The following is a 22,112-nucleotide window of genomic DNA, read 5'->3' as shown; positions in this document are numbered from 1 at the left end:
TGCGAGCGCTAGGCGGTGCGCTTGTTTCCCCGTCGGCAGCTAAGCTTGCAGGCTTTATTTGGTTTGCAGGAATGGCATCTAACGGTAAGGAGGAGGATCATATTATACGCTTAATCTTGTGACTGGATTATTTGACATATGATATGATCGTATAACGTTTGATAGGAGCAAAACGAATTCATTTCAGTTGAGGTTATAAACACACTAGCTAGCTTTAGATTATACGAATACGAACGTAAGCGCATCTAGGACAGTAAAAAATAATCTTTATTTTGGTATAGACAATAAAATAGTGGCACGGACGCAAAGCAAGCATATATTTCAACCTGCCAAGCATCACTATACTGGTCATATTAATATCTTATAATATCGTATCAATCAATACCTGACCTAAAGCATTATACTGTCTATATGTGGGCCAGTCTCACCCACAGTAGGCCTGTAATTTACTGCAGAAAACACACAGTAGGGAGTAGGCTATAGGCGGCTACACTTGACAGGGCGCATAACCCGCATATCATAATACGCACTGGCCATTTGGTTCCATTTGTAGGCTATACACTCGTCTCGAGTTATAGAGAAGGGTCCATATTTGGTTCCATTTGTACCAACAACAAATAAGATGGTACCGTATTACTCACTGAATAAAACATAGAATGTTACATCCTGGCAGTCGGGAGGTTGACGTTGACCTACAATGTTTTAATTGTGATGCAGCTAACGTAGTGTGGCAAGACTGATTGATATGCTCTGACAAAAATAATAAATATGCTCTAATGTTTCTATTCTAGATTATTCCCAAACACCTGTCCAAGGGTAAGTCCGAAATACTTATTATTCCCCATCAACACTGTCCTGTAGGGTGTAGGCTAATATAATCATTACTTACATTCTACATCACTAAAGTGTCCAATTATATAAGTAAAATGTTTTGGTACGCAGAACCACATGTCATCTAGAACTTTTAATATCTCTCCTGTGTGGGTGGGGTTCATTTTCTGTGCAGCTATGGGTCCTATGGTGGTGGCGGTGGCGGTGGAGGTGGTGGTAGTGGTGGGCAGCAGTCCTCTGGTCAGAGCTATGGGCAGCAGTCCTCTGGTCAGAGCTATGGCCAGCAAGGCTATGGAGGCTACAGTCAGAACGCAGACAGCAGTCCACCTTCCTACAACCAAGGAGGCTATGGGAGCTATGGCCAACCCCAGTCAGGTAAGGGCAGTGTACATCACATTCATTCTTCTTATTTTACCTGGTCAAATCCAATGTTGTATGTCTTATCCAATGTCTCGTAATATCTTTGTACATAGCCATTTCATGTCAGCAGCTGTCCTATTTGTCAGTGGAGTTGATGTGTTAGTGTAGTCTAATAAGACCCAGATATAGACAAAATAAACATTTTCTTCCTTCATATTTCATATGTTTTGGTGTGACACCCCCACACAAGTAAGTATAAATCAGAACATAGTGATCATAAACATACTGTCTCCTCCACTCAGGAGGATACGATTCTGCGCCCCCTAACCAGGGTGGAGGTGGCTACAGCCAGTCCAGTCAGTCCTACAGCTCTGGGGGCTACAGCAGCAGTAGCCAGCCTCCTCCTAGCAGCTACAACCAGCAGTCATCCTACTCCAGCTATGGCCAGCAGCAGCCTCCTTCATCTCCCCCCTCAGGGTAAGACCCCCAGTGTCTGTGTGTGACTGCTAAACGTTAAACTGTAGGAACTAGGAACGGCTTACGCTGAGCAAAAATCAGGTATGCCACATTTTTATGAAATTACCCTGCTGTTGTGTCCATGTATTGTGTTACAATATTCACACCACCACCTGAGAGCTGATGCTTTTGCAAAAAGACAAAATTCCTTCGTCTTTAACAAAGCATTTTCCTAGCTAGCTAGCTAGCTGTACTGGTTTTTAGGCTTGATGCCTTTGTGTGATTTTATTTGTAATGAATTGTTCTGGTAGTTGTGTACAGTTGTGTTTTGCATTGTTTTATGCCAATGTTTTTATCTTACTCTGATATTTGATTTAATGTAAAGTGCAATACAAATAATAATGTCATATTTAAAATGTTACAAAAGTAATGGAAATAGTCGATACTCGATAGACAAGCTCACAATGTAGTATGAGCTATTGTTGCTGCTATTTGTAGTACAACAAAGTATATAGGGCTTAAAGGAGTTGTTCACCCAAAACATGACTTATTGTCTATCACACCCCAAGTATTGCATTTTTTAGGTCGCATTCCTAAGCCAATCATTTGATGACCAGCGATGACCGTCCGAGCTGGTATTCGGAGCTGCCATTCGGTCATCTAATTATCGTCGTAGAAATGCAACAAAAACAAACAAAAAATCTCCATGAATTCAAGGCTTCATGGCATGTGTAATTGATGGAAAATACATAATTGTTTTGTTTGAACTACTCCTTTAAGCGGTTAACCCTTCCTCGGCAGTTACAGCAGTAACTCCCAGCAGGCGTCTGGTTATGGGCAGCAGCAGCAGAGTGGAGGTGGTTATGGGAGCAGCGGGGGTCAGACTGCTGGCTATGGAGGCAGTGGAAGTCACCAACAGCCCTCTCCACTTGGGGGTGCTCCCTACAGCCAATCATCTGGCTATAACAGCCCCCCTTCACAGAGCTACGGCCAGCAGAGCCAGTATGGTCAGAGTACTGGTAAGTGTAAAGCAGCGTTTTTTGTAAAACCTTGGGTTGTATACTGTACGTACCTGCCAATGATATAAGTCAAAAGATTGTCCACCATCTATATCTGTTGCTTCCGTGCTCTGGTCGAGAAAACATAAGTAGTGATTCCATTCACTCTCCTTTATGGAGAAACCGCTCTCAAAATCACAATTTATAGCATATGAGCAAACAAAGCAGTTTCTGTCAGTCAATATATTTTTTTAATTATTTTGTTATATACTTTTGGAAGGTGGAATGGCTGAATTCATGTTATATTAACTTAGACGTTATCAATCTAATGCTACAAAAGTCGAGGACACCGATACTGGTAAAAAGTGTCCGCTGCCCGGCGCCTGCCAAAAATGTGAGTTCCAGGACTTCCTTTTCTTTCTCCTCAGGATACGGACCTGACAGCCCACCGTTGAGTGGAGGAGGTGGAGGATACGGTGGTGAGGAGGGAGGTTACGGTGGCCAGGATGGTCGTGGCGGGAGAGGCAGAGGAGGTGGCGGAGGTGGATATGGGAGTCGTGGCGCAGGCGGTTACGACCGTGGTTTTGACCGCGGTGGCAGAGGAGGACCACGAGGCAGAGGCAGTATGGGGTGAGTGTCCTCTACTTCCGGTCTACACAGCCCTGGTCCTGCATCCCATTCCGTCTGTCTTATGACGGCAGACGAATTCTGTACAGAGATGCATAGGCTATACATTATGTTATGAACTGTCGTCAGTGCTTAATGTGGACCACAAACATTTTAAAAGCGAAAAAGTGCAGGATTATCACAAATAATTGTCGGTTTCTGTGATATGCTTTAATTTCATGACTTGAACTGCCCTGCTGCTTTTGTAGGGAAGTGTGAGCCCAGGAACTTGATAAGGACATTTTGATAAAAAAGTACAAAGTACCTCATTTTGGCTGTTGTTTGCAGCAGTTAATGTCATTTGTAATTATGCAATGACTAAAATGCCTTACAAATAGCTTAAAAATGTAGCTTATATTTACAATTAGGCATTTAGCAGATACTCTTAACCACAACCCAATGGTGATGGAACAGGTCCATTTGAGTGATGAAATCATGAATAATACTATGTCTGCAATCCATGTAAAAGTTGTTTGCATACGATGCACTAAAATGAAGAACGGCTTCCTTTGTTCCTGTTGGTGTTGTCATAGATATATGGCTACTGTGGTTTCAATTATCTCAGGTTATGACTGTAATCAGACAACAATCTAGGAGTTTTATGTTTTTACATTTACAGTTAGACTTATTAAAGGATAACTTTATAGTAGCTGATGCATAATTGCTGAATGGTGCTCTTGCACAATCTAACTGACCAATAGCTCTAACAATGTTATGACCCATGAAATGTCTGCATTCACATACTGTAAGTGCATAAGGTACTTGCAATGCAGTAGCTGAATTTAAATATAAAATCAACTGGAATAATAGAACAAAGGCAAACACACTGACTGTGTGAAAAGTGACTGCAATTCATAAAAAAAGGCCATTTATAGATGAATGATTGTCAATGGACAAAATGAATGGCAATGGGGAAACTCCACCCTCTGCCAATTGGTCACTTTACTTCTTTCACTTTACAAAATACCCCTAAAAAATATAAATTGTTAGCAGTGACTGTCAACATTATGACAAAATAGACCTAGCTGTGTGGACTGTACTAGGTTGTATACTTGAAAATAATTAAACAAAAAACTATAAAATTCACAATAAATGTATGAAACGGAAGCATGCTATAGCGATGCACAATGAAGAAATCGCACAACAGGGACATTAACAAAAAACAGGTAGATATGATTTATGTAAACTGCAGACGTGTCATGAGGCAGTGAAATGAGTGTGATTAATTTAATTTGGAAGTTGGTACATTTTAAAAGTCACAGCAAAAAGGTAAAAGCTTTTCATTGTTAACAAATGCCACATCCAGTACTAGATAATCTTGTAATCTGGTATGGTAAATTCTTACCAGTGTGATGGACTGTAATTCTGTTATCTCACAATGTTGATGATGTCTCAGCCTTTTAAACTCACACAAGCAAAACATTTTGCCATTTCATAGTATGTACTTAGTCTCATCCATGAAAAGTATATGAATTATTGACACACACACACACACACACACACACACACACCCATTATAATGTTTTGGAGCTCAATCACCTGAACGCCCTAACACCATTACCTGGTAGATGATATAACATCATTTACCACATATTACCTGCCATATTATGACGGAACAGAAGGATAGTTGCTGTTCACATGACCTGTCTAAAAGGACACAATCTCTTGTCCAATTCTCAATTTCATATTTGACCTTACCTAGAATAAGGCCTAAATTATTCTCTTGTTGATACACTGAAGGTATATACGAAGGCCTACATGTTACTATAGATGCCAATCTGTCATTAAGTCTTTTAAAAATGTTGCAGGCAAGTGAGTGAGGTCCTTCCTTACTGTAACACGTTCTCACCAGACATTTGCTACACCGATGATGGTACTGTGTCTTATAATGTTCGTATGGCTATTCAAGTCAGAGCTGTTTATGGATTCGATTCAGTATGATTCCCACACAGACACCACCATATCCCCCTGCCTCCTTCACCTTTCCCCACCACCTTCCACTACACTCCGCCAGGTCCAATGTATAATATTATGCTTTAATCAATGTTTGAATCTTCCCGTAGGCTTCATACCCGCTCTCCAGGGTGCCTTTCTGCATTTAGGTCTTCGTTAAGGGAAATAACAGAAGGAGGAAAGTTCATACACAGTTCGTAGGAGAAGTAGGGGGCGGTGAACCAAAGTGTTCAATTCATGCTAGAAGAGAGTACCTGCCTGGGTTCATTCTAGCTTGGGATTTGCTTCACATTCCATGTGAAGAAAACTGGTGGAATACCTAAAATAATACCTAACAATGTCATGGACTCAAAAACCTTTGGGTTGGTTGATGGAAACGGAAAACAAGGTTAATATGAGTTTACAAACAAGTCACCGAAAAGGAGACTTTGAACTTGTGACTTGCAAAAAATGGAAATCTCAGCTGCCTGTGAACACATTCAGCAAATATACAAGGCCATTAAACTGGCCTCTTTGACCACATCCTCACCACAACAAGGATCAAAACAATAGAAAAGGTAAAGGGTTTTATTCGTGAGGAGTTGACCAGAAAGGGGTTAGGGTTTGAACAGAGAGCAATTGCCAAAGGGAAAAAACTGGCTAGTCTGTAAGGAGAGACTAACAAGAGTGAAGGTTAACCCTCCCCTGCACTGTCTGCACCAGTCTTCAATGCGTGTCGCCTTTTCTCTCCCTCTTCATCAGAATGAGCGACCGCGGAGGCTTCAATAAGTTTGGTGGTAAGTGACAAAAACAACTTCCCACAAGAGGTTTGATGGGTTTGAAGAGTCAAAGCTAATGGGAGGGTAGAACAAAAAGGTGAAGAAATCAGGTCATCCCTATTTGGGGCATATTGTTATAGGTGGAAATTGTCAAAAATAGTAACACAATTTTTTTAAATAGCAGAAATAGCAGATGTACAAACTTACAACGTGTTGCGATGCAATGTCTTGTGAGCTTGTAGATCAGCCATAGTTTTTTCCACTATTAGTTGCACGAAGAGGAATGATTATCAACATTTCACATTTGGGGAAAAAGTACCTTAAAATGGTAAACAATGGAGTAGCAAATATAAATTGTTGCACATTGTGACAAAATGTTATACTATTACAATGATATTGTCTCACTATGGAGAGCATCAGCAGGGGCTGCATGTATCAAGGTTTGCACAGCTTCAAATAGATGTGTACACACTGTTCTGCATTTCTCTGAATGGAAGGCTTTGTCAGAGACACGTGTCAGAGACACCTGTTTTTGTTCATAAAGCCAAACAAATCTCAGCCAAAACAGTGTGGAACTGGGAACACTTACATATTGTATTTATTCACTCCCATTTGTACCCCTAAATGGGCAGAAAAACTCCCACAATTAACCTGTTAAATAATAAATACCCGGTCTATACATTTCCCCAAATCAGTGACAAAGAAGCAGTGAAGCGACCTCCTGCTGCGTCATGTGCAAGGTGGTAGGCATGGGCCGTTGAGTGATATTCAACGGGCACTTCCAAACTCTAACATTTAGAAACAAATCACCTGCAAGGAATTTCTTGACAGGAAGTAGCTAATAACGTGTCTACGGTGGATTTTTATTAAACAAACACTTTGCAGATTGAAAGAGGATAATTCAAGCTTGTTGTACAGCTGCAATATTGGTGAGTTTGGCGTTGTTTAATATAATTAGATAGGACTTTTTCTGTTTGAATGAATGAGCTGTCAATGGTAAGTTGCACCTAGTTTGCACCTTGTTGGCAAGATGGATGCAGTCTGCATATGGTCAATAGATGGCCCAGCAGAAGTTGTTACATTCTAGGGGTGCATACTTAGTTTAGACTAGTCATTGGTTAGACATGGGTTAAGGTTAGGTTTAGGTGTGCTGCCCCTACCGTTTGCAATACATTAGAATCTCAATATATCTCAAAGAGGTTTTGGGCAAACTTTACACTTGATTTTATCATTTTAGTAAACCTTTTCATAAACACTTTGTTTTCAGTCGCTAGTCTTTTTTAAATCATCATGGTATACTGGTATGTTTAGTAAATGGCATTAATCTCTGCTTGCATTTCGGACAGGATATAGAAAGATGGATTTGAAATCACTGCAAAATAGGATTAATTTACCGTCTGTATCACTTTGTCCTTCCCTTTTTTACAGTCTATGATTGATGGCAGGGTTCAAGTCGTTCAAATGCGTTTATGTTGCAATTGTTCCTGACTGTATTACCTCAACACAAAATTCCTAACATGTTTTGGTCATGGCAATAAAGGCTTCTCATTCTGATTCTGAGTAAGAGCCAGCAAACGACATTTAGTGCTATTTAGCGGGGAATAACCCCTTAGGCTAGTGCTTAAGACACTGGTGTTACACATAAAGTAGCATACTTGGCATGGCATGTGGAATGTGGAAGAGGGACGTACCGGTAGGCTGGATAATGTGTTAGTAATTGCAGTAAGTGCAAAGTCACTGGGGACCTGTTTTGCATGTTGTCATCCCCTTGCCTTCAGATGCTTGTCTTACTGTACTACAGTATATCTAATATACAGCAACCTAGAAAAGGCCTAACAACATAATCGTAACAAAAAAATATATAGGTATTGTTAAAAGAGCCCAAGGCTTGCCATACCAATAAAATGTTGTGCTATAATTATTGCAAAAGATTTCATTTATTACATCTTTAATTAATGATGCAGTCAGTACAATTACAAATACAGAACATCTGCCACTTATATATAACGGTTGTCCCCTCCCCTGTGGCACACCCGCTATGCGATGCTCAGCCAAACAGTGCAGAATGGCACACCTTCCAGCCAATCACAGCGCCAATTTCACCGCCATAAATGTTAATTTTGCCGTCCTCATTACTATAAAATTACTATAGAATGTCACAAGGAACACAACTACAGCATGGAAAGATGTAGTTGCAGTTCGATTTAACCACATGAGCCCAGTGTCCCTATTTTGGGCTTGAATATTCGGCAAAAATATGAAAGCATTCAGCCAATTCTGTTATTTTTTTCCACCTCGCTATTTTTTGTACAACAAAGTGTATGGAATTCAAGTGGTTAAACTTGACAAACATGGCGTAAGCAGTTGGCTAATGCAAGGGGGAAATATGTATTCTCATCCTCTGTGTCAGACTCAGTACTTGAAATTGGATCGCACAATAGCATCAAAAGGAATTACTCAACAAGTTTCCCAGCATGAATGTTAATGTAGAGGTAACTGGTTTTGTTGCTTTGACACAAGATTAGTGCTTTTCAAAAATGTACACCAGGTGACCAGAAGCTTGTGTGGGTTAAGCCAAAGTATCAGGAAGTCAAACACAGATGACTAATGACTTGTGAAGGTCGTTCATTTATTTATTTTGGTTGATCCTTTCTCAGTTTCTTTATGCTTTCATGTTATGCTTGAGCTCGGCTTTGTATTGTCGGGTCTGTAGGAAAAAGCTTTCACACACCTTGAAATCAGGCGTATGCACAGGAATGTGAAAGGAATAAAAATACACCCGCACACTGTGTATCTGCTCGGTACAAGAGTTTTTTCTTTTAATAAGGCAACGTTTCTGTCCCTCCGGACCTCCTTCAGGCATGAAGAAGGCATATTGTCGGGTCTGGAAACAGCTGTTATAGAGTGATTTATCCATTGTAACGATTACATAGATCTGTTCAGATCATCCTGAATATGAAGGTTAAACCTAACCAGAGCCACTGGAACTTTGAACCAAGTGACACTTCCATTCTTGAGTCTTGGTGGCACAGGTAAAACTATTGTATATTCACTGAACGAATCAACAGATATTGTAATATACTTGTAACGGCAAGTGAAAGTGAAATAAAATTAAGTATGATAATAAAGAAGGCTACATGCCTTTTGGCCCACGGGTGGCAATGGAGGAAAGGCCATAGGGTTACCAAAATACTTCATTCTTCAGGTAGCATGAATGATCATGGCAAGTTTCCTGGCAATCTTCCCAAATACATTTTGAGGTATCTTGTGTGCAAGTGAAAACTTTAGCCTAGGAAAGGCTATTGGGTCACCATTATTTATTGGTCGGAGCCATCATCTGTAGAGCATGAAGGAACACGGCAAATTCCATGGCAATCCAGCAAGTCGCTTTCAAGCTATCTTATTTGGGAGTAAAATGTGAGCAAATCTGTCTTAAAAAGGTTGCATTCCCTGCGTTGACGATGACACGATGCTGACGGATGCCTGATGGCTGCAGTGGAGCTTCGGTGTAAGGCTAAAAGCAGCTCCAAGGTGGTTGAGTTACAGGGTGATTAACATTTGAAACAGTTGAAAATCAGTAATTGTATCTAGTCTTACTGCATGCTCTCATGTATGTGTGGATGCCTGTATTATATATATATATATATATATATATATATGGGGGGCGGTGGGCGAGGCTCAGGGGTAGAGTGGCTGGATGGTAACCGCAAGGTTGCCTGTTCGAACCCGGGCTCCCCCAGAGTTAGTGTCAAAGTGTCCTTGAGCAAGACACTGAACCCCAAATTGCTCCTGATATGCTGGTCGGTGCCTTGGATGGTTTCCGCCGCCATCGGTGGATGTATGTGTGAATGGGTGAATTGATGCACAATCTGTGTGTGTGTGTGTGTGTGTGTGTGTGTGTGTGTGTGTGTGTGTGTGTGTGTGTGTGTGTGTGTGTGTGTGTGTGTGTGTGTGTGTGTGTGTGTGTGTGTGTGTGTGTGTGTGTGTGTGTGTGTGTGTGTGTGTGTGTGTGTGTGTGTGTGTGTGTGTGTGTGTGAGAGAGAGACCCCAAATTCAACCCCAAACAGCTTGGGAGCGGTAAGCACCGCTAAAAAATAAAAGGTTTGTTCAGCAGCCTGATAGCTGCTAAAACTCTGCCACATTCTCTTGTTATGGCTCATGATACTCTGCCAGGTCAAGGGCGCAGTAGTGTTTCGAACAGGGACAACAGTAGTTTAAGGAATGCTTCGTGTGGGGTCACACATTCCGGAAAGACACTTCTTTACCACATTGTGATTGTCTGTGTCTCCTGCTGTCAAACAAACGTAAGAATTATTTATACACAAAGACTGTGTGCAAGTTGATCCGAGTGTAATATGTGGCTGGGGTAATGTAATGTCCCTGAATTGATCATTACTGGAAGTCTCTTCCTCTCTACCACCGTATACACGTACGTAGGTATTTTTCACAGAACATGTCTTAAATATACATGGCACAATGTCTGTGGTCCTGCCCAAGTGATTCTCTAACCAGCATGCAATTATTGTTCAAATACCTTGGTGTACCTGCTCCCTGGTGAGAGCCTGTCAGTGAAAGTAAGGGGTATTGGTTGGAACTGAGCACAAAATAATTGTGACTCTCGCTTCCTGTGTTTACCATGTTGCATCTCTGTTGCATGGGATGGTACAGACTGTACAGTTGTGGTTGTCGTTCCCAAAAAGCATGAAATGGGGAGAGAGATGGAGGGGTGATATGCAGTAAAGGCCATCTGGATCAGGAGTCGAACCCGTGGCACACTGCCAGACTGGATTACCAGCCAAGGTTCCCAGACAGCTACACCAGCTGCCCGGGCCACATTTGGTAACTTCTGATTATAATCGTTAACTTGTTCAGGGGGATTATTTCATCTAAAGTCCCTGTAGTTTTCTGATCTTACACACTTATACCGTTACATGTCAATCCATTGAAATGGTACTGTATAAATGGACTTTGAAAGGTGACACACCAAAGAAGGTGTTGCAAACAATATGGATCTTGATGTTGAACCATATCACTAAACGGTTGACCTTGGCTTTCAATGGGTATTGATGGGTACCATCTCTGGTATGGTCATTCAATGTTCTACGGGGGGAATCCATCATGAACTAACTGACGGAAATGAGGTGTCAGTCAATGACAATGTGACAGCTTGTTGACATTTGTTGGGAAGCGTTCTATAAAACTTGGTTGAATACCGTCACAAATGGTGTGCAATGTCAAGACTGTGAAACTATGTTGAAATGACTGAATTTCACATATACATATTCACAGCACTTCAGCTGATGCCGGTGGATCAAGCTGTTGACTTCTTGTTCATTCTATTATTAAAGAATAGCAGATATTCAAGCTTGTCTGCTATTTTAGAGAAATCTTCAAAGTGTGAGAACTCCTGGTTTAGAAGGCATTTGTAGAATAGGCCTCAGGCCTTAATGGGTTAAAGTAACACATTTGTTTGGTAATTGAGCCAGTATCATTTCAAGCAGTGTAAAGGAGAGCATTTAAATAAATAGATTATGGAGTGGCGAGTGTTTTCACCTCAGTTACAAGAACACAAGCGTGCGACTGCTTGGTTTTAAACACATCTGACCAAATAAGATGTCCAACGGAATGTACATGGAAATGTGTGCCATGTCTATCGTTTAATCGGGGGAGATCCTACTATTGTTGTGTTCCAATAGACACAAGGACACGGATGTCAGCACTTCAAATATCATGTTTTCTTTGTTGTTCAAATTGCTCTCAAAAGGCTTCAGGGTTATTTCAGTCCAGTGTATACGGTTCCATCAGAAAACATTCCTTTGTGTGACGTGACTTGTGACGTGTAGGGTGTAAAATGCTCCACAGTCAGTGTGATGGCAATCATGTCATGGTTGGAAAAATGTTTAGTATTTACATGGTGGAACACAGACGTGCTGTCATGGTAATCAACTGAAGCATTACTGTACATGGCATTGTACGATACAGGTTGTTTCAGTTTGTAGTGTACCAGGGGTGCAACAGTTAATCAAACAAAATAAATATTGATTTCATAAAATAATAAATGTTACGGAAACATTTGTTCTCAAATTAGTTAATTTTTTTAAATTCAATAGAGCTGCAACCGTTTGGGGCTATTGTTTTGCATGACACCGTTGTACAGCGAAGTATAGTATTTACGTGGAGACTAATACATAAAAAATATCTAATAGAATGTTGTCGATTCGTTGAAATTCACTTTTCAATTCAATTAATCAAAAACAAATCGCTAAGAAAATAATCAATAGTTGCAGCCCATGGACATTAGTGATGAGAGTAATGGTGTGATGTGTGAGTGTACAACTGTACATCATCCATAGTGCTTCTTAACTGAAATCTGTCTGTCTTACCCCATCAAGGGCCAAGGGACCAGGGACATGGACATGGAGGACACAGCTCCAGTAAGTGTCCTTCTCTTATTTACATTTTAGAGGATATGAAAATATTATATGTTGTCGCTGTTGGTTAGAAGCCACTATGTTTTGGCTATGTTTTGCTACTTTCCGACAAATTATAAAATAGTTCATTCATTTGTGAAATATGCAGATATGCAAAGTGTTTTACAACACGTAAAATTAGGTTGGGTGCATGCATGGTGACATTCTCAAAGACCATATAATGCTTCCATAAAACATACGGCTTCTTTTCCAACAGTGCATGAAGACCAGGATAACTCTGACAATAATACCATCTTCGTGCAAGGCCTGGGAGACGACTACACTGTCGAATCGGTCGCCACCTTCTTTAAGCAGATTGGCATCATCAAGGTACCTCTCACACACTATTATTATGTGAGGCATTTTGGGTTGCATTTTATGTATGAAAGGTAATATACAAAGTTATTATACCATCGGTAAACCTGAAATATCCCACCAGGCAGAGATTAGAGTTTTCACTAAAACCTTTGCCTAAATCTTTCCCTCGTGTTTTCAGCTCAATAAGAAGACCGGTCTGCCCATGATCAACCTGTACACAGACAGAGAGACCGGGAAGCTGAAGGGGGAAGCCACGGTCTCCTTTGACGACCCCCCATCAGCTAAGGCTGCAATCGACTGGTTTGACGGTAAATATAAGCCTTTTGATTTGGCCCTTTGTTCCAAGACCAATGTTTAAACTGTGAACTGACACCTGGTTTCATGCGATATGCAGTGTTTGTTGCCATACCAAACTCCTACTCTTACAGGACTGCAGCTGTTGACTGAATTTCTATGTGTGACTGTCTTTGACAGGGAAGGAATTCAATGGAAACCCCATCAAGGTGTCCTTTGCTACTCGCAGGGCAGACTTTGGAGGCAGGGGAGGCATGAGGGGAGGCCGAGGAGGGCCGCGGGGAGGTGAGTCTGGTACGTTCATTACAGTATGTGTGTGCGTAAGGGTAATTGGTCTGAGGTGTGCTGGGGGTCGGGAGAGGGTTGGGGTTAGGTTTAGGTGTGCTGCCCCGGGGGAGGTTAGGGTTAGGGTGAGGGTTTGAGGTAGGTTGTTGATCAGATCAAACACATGCACTCGGTGAGGACCCAAATGCAGGACAGCCAGGTACCAGCTGCCACATCACATGAATTGCACCTCCAACAGTCAACTAGCCAGAGCTTCATTGATGTCCAATTGTCCATTTAAACACCTCAAGGCCTCACCAGGTGTAGACAGGCCGGGGTCAGGGGCCTGTCTGCTGGGTCCATTTTGGTCGAGTCATTCTGTCGCGATCTAGTGGTGGTGGTGGTGGTGGTGGTGAGGACCCAAATGCAGGACAGCCAGGCAGGTATAGTGATCAAAACCCACGGTTGGGTATTTTAATAAAACAGGAGGTGAACAGAACAGAAATCACAAATACAGACTAAAACTAAAGCAGACTGACACCAAACAATGAACCGACAAGGACTGACTGGGGAACAAGACTAATATACACAGGAGGGCTGATTACACATGAGAAAAACCTGGGGAAGACATGAACATAGAACGATAACAACTAGAACAAGAACATAGAAATGCAACATCTAGATAAGCAGACATAGAATCAAAACAAGTAGAACATAACATATAAAAACATCTAGATGAGCAAAGTCTGAGACCGTGACAGAAGCGACATACAGTACCTAAACCGCTTGTGCTTATTACCACAGACCGCTTGTGTGTGCAACACGGAAGTGCCTCTCTCCTAGGCTACAACTGCAGACTGTTTTTTGGACCGATAAGGTATAGATTTTGACCGCGGCAGAGGCACCACCGATAGGCCCAGAATCGTAAATCATGTTTTGGGGTGACTCAAAGTGGCTACTGGACAATCACAGCGCGCATCCTTGCACAAGTGCACTGGCCAACCAGTGTGTCCTTGTATAGGTTTTGGAATGATGCGGACATGCAGTGTTAGATGTCAGGAGGAGGACTGGGATGCAAATTATTGGCTACTCTAAATTAAATAAAATTTAAAGAAGATTTACAAACTCAATGTCCAAAGCAGTTACTTTTCAGGATTCAAATAAAAACAATGTAGTAGCAGATTGACGAGCTCAAACGCCACATTTGGATCTTGCAGATTTGATGCTTTTGTGTGACACTGTAGTTTTATCAAGTAGGGCATTAATTTGCGAAAATACACAAATAGTTAAAATATAGAGATAAGTGGTTTCTGCAACAAAAAAACCCATCTGTAACCTGCTGTTGAGGTTGTGTTGAGCTCAAGTACTGTAGCTACAGTAGACACCCGTTATCAATAAGTACCCGTTATCGGCCCAGGCCGTAGCGTAACGGTCTGGGCACCGGACTGGTAATCCAGTCGCAGTGTGCCGCGGGTTCGACTCCCGGACCCGACACGGCCTTTACTGCATGTCATCCCCCCATCTCTCTCCCGTTTCCTGTCAGCCTACTGTCTGTCCCTTCAAAAATCAATAAAAAGGCGTAAGCCGCAAAAAAATATCTTAAAAAATAATAAAAAATAATAATAAGTACCCGTTATCAATAAGCTTTGGGGTTATCGAGCATATCGGCCCATGGCGTCATGTTTAAACAATCAAGACAAGAGGCAATCAAGAAATAAATCTAATCACCCATGCTGGCACAAGCATGTCTGTCTAAAAGTGTATTGTTACCTGCCAACCAGCGCTGTCCAGGTAAACAAAATTACGCTTTTGAACCAGTTAACAGTTTATTTTATTATCTTATTGGTAAAAATCTCAATTGCCTTTTGTCTGTTAGAAAAGTACTGTATTTGAAAGCCCTAGTAAAAGATACCGGTTCTGTTCAGAATTTATTGTCTCCCGTCTTTCCACAAAATAATATAAAATGCTCGATAGCGGGCTCGATAAGAACCTGGCTCGATAAGCCTGATCGATAAGGTGCTGGTTATCAATAAAAAATAATGAGCTCCATCCCTACTTAACTCCTCCGGGCCAATGGGACGCTGTGGTTTTATGCTCTTAACTCTGCAGGGCCAATGGAGGATTCTCTCCATATACACTATTTCTGTCACTACTTAGTGACTGTGGAGGTGGTTTTATGCTCTTAACTCTGCAGGGCCAATGGGACGCGCCGGTTTCATGCTCTTAACTCTGCAGGGCCAATGGGACGTGGCGGTTTCATGCTCTTAACTCTGCAGGGCCAATGGGACGCGGCAGTTTCATGCTCTTAACTCTGCAGGGCCAATGGGACGCGGTGCTTTCATGCTCTTAACTCTGCAGGGCCAATGGGACGCGGCGGTTTCATGCTCTTAACTCTGCAGGGCCAATGGGACGCGGTGCTTTCATGCTCTTAACTCTGCAGGGCCAGTGGGACGTGGCGGTTTCATGCTCTTAACTCTGCAGGGCCAATGGGACGCGGTGCTTTCATGCTCTTAACTCTGCAGGGCCAATGGGACGCGGCAGTTTCATGCTCTTAACTCTGCATGGCCAATGGGACGCGGTGCTTTCATGCTCTTAACTCTGCAGGGCCAATGGGACGTGGTGGTTTCGGAGGTGGGCGCGGTGGAGGCTTCCCAGGAGGTAACGGTGGTGGAGAAAGAGGGGGTGGAGAAAGAGGTGGTGGAGAAAGAGGAGGTGGAGACAGAGGAGGTGGAGAAAGAGGAGGTGCAGCAGGAGGTGGAGGGCAGCTAAGAGCCGGAGACTGGAAGTGCTCAAATCCGTGAGTAAAGATTTAGGGCTGAAATAGCCCGTTATTTTTCAGTGCAATGGACTGTCCCCTTTGCGCACAAAGTTGACGATGAGCAACTGAAAAGTTTGTTAACTAAAACGATGATTATTGTGTTTATATAATATGCTTACATTTCATATCACTCACACATGATCTTGTATCTTTCACCAGCAAAAACAGAAAAGACAAGAAATGCTATTATTTAGCCATTGATCATGTTTTATACTTTGTAGTCATATCATAGTCGCATGAAGTCCGAGATCCATATTAAAGCCACAATTTGTTTTATTTTAGCAAATCGATTCTAATATATATATATATATATATATATATATATATATAAATTAATCAGTTTGATTAACTGTGCACGAATTTACATGCAGCATATTTTCCTAGGATTCTCTCCATCAACACTCTGTCTGTCTCTACTTAGTGACTGTGGAAACCTGAACTTCTCTTGGCGTAATGAGTGTAACCAGTGCAAAGGTGCTAAACCTGAGGGCGCTGGTGGCATGCCCCCTATGGAGAGAGGTAAGAACATGATGCTCTTCTTTAGGTCCTCAAAGACTATCAGTTTGTGTGGGTGAGATACCGGTTATTAGTCACTATCACATCTTGTGATACAGCAGTTATTAGACACCACGTGCCATCACTTGGGTTAGGGAGTATCTTTGAATGATCTGGACATGTTTTCTGAATCAATCAACTCTCAGTAGGGGTGCAACGGTTACTTGAATCAATCGATTTAATGGATTATGAAAAATAATCGATTTTAATCATTTGGGGAAGTTGTATGTCGGCTATTTATGGTATTTTGCGCATGATATAACAAAGTGTGACTCAAGTCGACAACTGGTTAATCGCACCAATTGATTTAGTCGATAATGATTTGATTCAATTTAATGTATTCATTGATATGATACATAAAAAAACATAAAACTTTAATCAAAAAGTAATTGATAGAATAGTAATCGATAGTTGCCAGTGTTTCAGTGCGTTGCCATTTATTTTAGATGCTGGATTGTTGTTAGTGAGTGGTGTTGTTAGTGCCCTGCTGTAAATGATCAGGACCTGTGCAGACAGGTAGGACCACTATCATGTGACAGACAGTCAGACACTATTCACAGCAGCAGACACAGGCCAACACTGTAATTAGTGTAATACAACACCACCACATAGCTGGGATTACTACCGAGGTTGTAGCAGCAGCTACAAAACTACTACCACACGTGGGCCTGTTTATTTTGGCACCATTCTGTCGGCATGACATAAGTAATTAGTAATCGTAATTAAAGTGTTTAGTTTGGATTTAGATTCGCAGCTACCTGTAGTGGGTAATTGGAAAACAATGACAATCATTATTTATTATTACCAAATTATTACCAAAGTGGTGAAAAATACTATAATATGACATATGCCATATCATCTCTGTCGGATGTCCAAAACTGTTACTTTTCAGGATTCTGAGCTCCCAGATCTGCTATATTTGATACTTTTGTGTTCCATATTTGCAATTCATTCTCCAGTCTTATGCCCAAACCACACCAGCAGGGACTCCTTGGGACAAAACCTTGCAATCAAAAGGTTTTTGTCCCAAGGAGTCCCTGCTGGTGTGTTTTGGGTGTGTCTGCAGCACATTACCAAACTGCGTGATGTCTCTGTTCTGCTGGCAGGCGGTTATGGAGGTGAGCGTGGCCGCGGGGGATTCGAGCGGGGCGGCTACAGAGGCGGCCGAGGTGGGGATAGAGGTGGCGATAGAGGTGGCGATAGAGGTGGCGATAGAGGTGGCGATAGAGGTGGCTTCAGAGGCGGCCGAGGCGGAGATAGGGGAGGATTCGGACCTGGCAAGATGGACGGAAGGTGAGACGGTCACACTCAGTCGCACGCGCACACACACAGTCACACACACATTTTTCCCCTCACTGTATGTTTTTCCCCATTTTTCCCTCCTTTATGATGATTTCCTGTTTTTTTGGCTATATGGAAGTATATATTTGTACGTCTCTAAATGTTATGATGAATTGAAAACGGTGGACCCTCTTGTATACAAGTGTAATGCTTTATGGCAGGGGTTTTCAACTGAGTATGAACCAGGGACCACCACCCTGACTGATAATCAACCTGGGGACACCCACCCTGACTGAGAATCAACCTGGGGACCACCACCCTGACTGAGAATTAACCTGGGGACCATTGTTGTGTTGGGAGGGGGGATATGGTCATGGTGTGGGGGAAAGAAATTAACCTTCCATATTAAACTCATGTTGCTGTTCATTGTAACTTATTCTATGAGTAAGCAGACACTTGCGATTGATTATGGGCACAGTTCCTTGTAATGGTGACTCAACCAGGCAATCCGGTATGGTTTCCCTTGAGATTCTAACTCACTTTTCTGTGAAGTTCTTGACATCCGACTTCCCAGTAACTGACAACATCGATGCGTCATAATTTGTCACCAGATCATTTACTGCATTGTTTCTCAACTTTGTCTAACCCTAACCCAATACAATAAATTCAAATACGAATCTTCTCTTTCCTACATTACTAAATGCATGGTCAGGGACCACATGAAACACCTTCACGGACCACCAGTGGTCCACGGACCACCTGTTGAAAACCCATGCTTTATGGTGTCATCCACTCACAGTTAACAGTTTTTGTATTGAGTTGTGCTTGAAATGTACTGTAATTCAGCAAACTCTTAATAAATACTTCAATCAATCAAACACACACACACACACACACACACACTCACACACACACACACACACACACACACACACACACACACACACACACACACACACACACACACACACACACACACATTTTAAGAATTTATTTATGTCCACACAAAGGAAAATGCACAAGGACACAAACATTATCGGTGCAGTTATGTTACAATCACAAGCCTATGACACATGTCTTGGAATCATGATACAGCAAGAATGTCACTCAGCAGCGTCTCTGATAGCCATATTCGTTCACATGACGGTGCTCAGGACTAGGCTTGTTCTCATATGGTGGCATATACAGTACAACAGGGACAGTACAACACCTCGCAAGTCCTTCTGCCTCATCCTCTGGACACTCCAAGCTGTCGAGAGTTCGAAACGCTCCCACAACTGTCTGTGGACATGTCCCAGGCTGGACCATCAGAGAGAACGGAGCCAGGAGTCTCACACCGCGGTGACAACACGCGGTGTCCTCCGCGTTTGCTCCGACAGCGGACGTATACGCCGTAGGAATGTCGCTGACTCATGAAGGAAGCATGAGTTCAAGTCCGTTGCTCTCCCCTTGTCCCCCATATATGGGGACTAGGTTGGTGGAGGGTGTGTAGAGCCCAGGATCACATTAGATGATTGACACAGGGGTGAAAAATGGGTTACAAAATCGTAAGATAAAAAATATATAGTTTAAAAAAAAAAGGAATGTCGCTGACTCACCGGGTCTCACCCGGTGACACTGCGCCCTCCACACTCCACAGCCGCTCTCATGGGCCTGGAAGTCCACACACCGCTGCCCCGATGGCGGACCGACACACCGCAGGGAAGTCACCGGGTCCACTGCCTCTCCTCCCGGCACCTGTTCACGGGAGGGGCCGTCAGGCAGCGTCGTCGCCGGTAGTAGACTACGTCGCTGAGTACATCTTGACGTGATATCTTGACACACACACACAAATGTGTTGAGCAGGCCATCGTTTCACAATCACAATGGGACCCAAATCATTGGTGATGGGATGTTCTGACAGGCTCACAGAAAGAGAAACATTTTAATTAATTAAATAGAGGAATATTGTGTTGCTTAAGTCTTAAATACAGTAATCTTAATAGATATTAAATATTTAATATTTAATAACTCAATAACATAACTTAAAGGTGATATAGACAAGTTTCCAGTGTTTGGAGGCAGTCGCCGCGGCGGTGCAGGGTGAAATACTATTACTCACTTCCACTTCCACCATTTCAACAAAAGCACTGAGAACACCTCAGCATCATAATATAGGGAAAGATACAGGGGGAAAAGGCCAAAAGAATACATTTATATATATTTAAAATTTTGGCTGAAAACTTGTCTATATCACCTTTAATAGATAATATATTATTTATTTAAAAAAAGACAGTGATGTGATATACTGTATTCCCAGTCTGACTTCATGGTGCGGCTTTGTTTTGTCAGGTAATACACTGAAAGAAAACCAAACAAGATTGAAACACTTTTTTCTTTTTTCTTTTTTACCCAATTAGACCTGGAACACCTATATGTTGTTATACCTTTCAAGCCAGGAAAGTCTGTCACAAAAATAAACGGAGGACAGAATTAGCAAGCGTTTTTCGAATCGGCCTCAGGTCTAAATGGGTTGTGCAAGCCTGAATACATTTTAGGTTTGATCATGTGACCACCAGAGTTTGCGGTTGTTTCTATGTGAATGTAACTGAATATGTAAATATATGCAAATCCAACAATAACCACATTATCAAAACACTTAACAGCACTCCTTTGAAACAGGTTGATGACTAGTATAAGTATTTGGGTTCATCTTCTTCCCAAAAGGACTTTCAAACTAGGAAGGGTATGACCTCTGACCTGGTCAGCCTGCAATGCCGATTCTACTCTATGGCTCCGAGACATGGACACTTTCAAAGAAATTAGAAAAACGTCTGGATGTCACTTACACCCGCCTTCTAATGAGAGCGCAAAATCTCTCTTGGAAGAGCCACCCATCGACTTCTCGAATATACGGCAAACTTCCCCGTGTTTCTTCACTAGTCCGATCCAGAAGAACACAGTTTGCCGGTCACTGCTACAGAGCTGATCATGAGGTTATATCTTCCCTTCTTCTCTGGAATCATGCCTCAAAGCAGACCAGAGGTAGAAAACTGTCGTTTCCTGATGTCATCGCCAGGGACACATGAGGAAGCAGGAACTGGGGATGGCAATGAAAGACCGGGAAATCTGGCGTGGCATTGTGAAAGCCATGATCTCGACCGCGGTCGAAAAAGGATCTATATTTATATTTAGTTTCTTGAAATCTTTATACCTGCCGATACCTTGTTCAGGTCCCAGTGAGGAAACTAGTTCTATAACTACTAGGCCAAAACATTAATCAGATGAAACACGTCTCTGTTTCAGGGGGGATCACAGGCAAGAGAGGAGAGACAGGCCCTACTAACTCCTCCATGCTGGAACTGGCTGTCCTGTTGAACCGCGCCAGGACCAGTCACTCTGTCGCCGTCCGTTCTGACCCCAAACCACACCTTTTCCACACATGCTCCAGGATGCTGTTACATGGCTGGTGACATTGTTTGTGAGACATTCTATGTCACCCGACACTATGTAACTGTTCTACGTTTGTGTTTCCATTACGTCTTGCTCTCTTTGTTTGGTTTGAAATACATTGTCTACTCTACATTCACATGACACACGTCCGCATTCCCCTAGTGTCTGTCCCTCAGAGGCCATGGTATAGCTCCAACTGATTTTAGCTTTTCCTTTGCTGTCGTATTTATTGCGGATGAGTCCTTTTGTATCGTGTCCCTATTTGTTATTAAATTAAAGTGTTCCTAAAACAAACCAGTGAACGCGGGCATTTGTAATTGTTATCACCTGAGTTGTGTAATTATTTGACTACTAGGGAAGAGCAATACTTCCTTGTTTTTCTTCATTCTTTGAATTCTGACTTGCAAAAAATAGATTTCAACCTTACTACTACTTTGTACTACTAGGACTAAGACTAAAAAAAGTTAAAAAAAAAAAGAAAAAAAAATGGATGAAAGATTTATAATAATTATATAATAATATAATAAATTAATAATTTACATTTGGGGGATATCTTTCACAATAATGAATAAAACATGTTCTAGACATTCTAATGATCATATATAAACATATATTACAATTATTGTACCTACTTTTATTAGGGTAAAGGTCAAAAGTC

General features: G+C 42.0%; 1 protein-coding gene across 1 annotated transcript; it reads left to right on the top strand.

Annotated features, from left to right (window-relative positions):
• Positions 1 to 71: 71 nt before the first annotated feature.
• fus (FUS RNA binding protein) lies at positions 72 to 21,798 on the top strand (the record flags this gene model as incomplete). Its single annotated transcript, XM_083778968.1, has 15 exons — positions 72 to 84; positions 792 to 816; positions 1,007 to 1,206; positions 1,494 to 1,668; positions 2,449 to 2,666; positions 3,074 to 3,275; positions 6,006 to 6,040; positions 12,415 to 12,456; positions 12,710 to 12,822; positions 12,989 to 13,118; positions 13,285 to 13,389; positions 15,973 to 16,165; positions 16,608 to 16,705; positions 17,848 to 18,034; positions 21,308 to 21,798. The coding sequence occupies 15 exons, from the start codon at positions 72 to 74 to the stop codon at positions 21,345 to 21,347; spliced, it is 1,776 nt and encodes a 591-aa protein (XP_083635094.1). The 3' UTR covers positions 21,348 to 21,798.
• Between the last annotated feature and the right edge of the window lie 314 nt (positions 21,799 to 22,112).

The sequence above is a fragment of the Protomyctophum parallelum genome (assembly GCF_964188405.1).
Source record: "Protomyctophum parallelum genome assembly, chromosome: 13".
NCBI lineage: Eukaryota > Metazoa > Chordata > Actinopteri > Myctophiformes > Myctophidae > Protomyctophum > Protomyctophum parallelum.
Note: the sequence above shows the minus strand (reverse complement) of the source record. Positions and strands in the feature narration are given on the sequence as shown.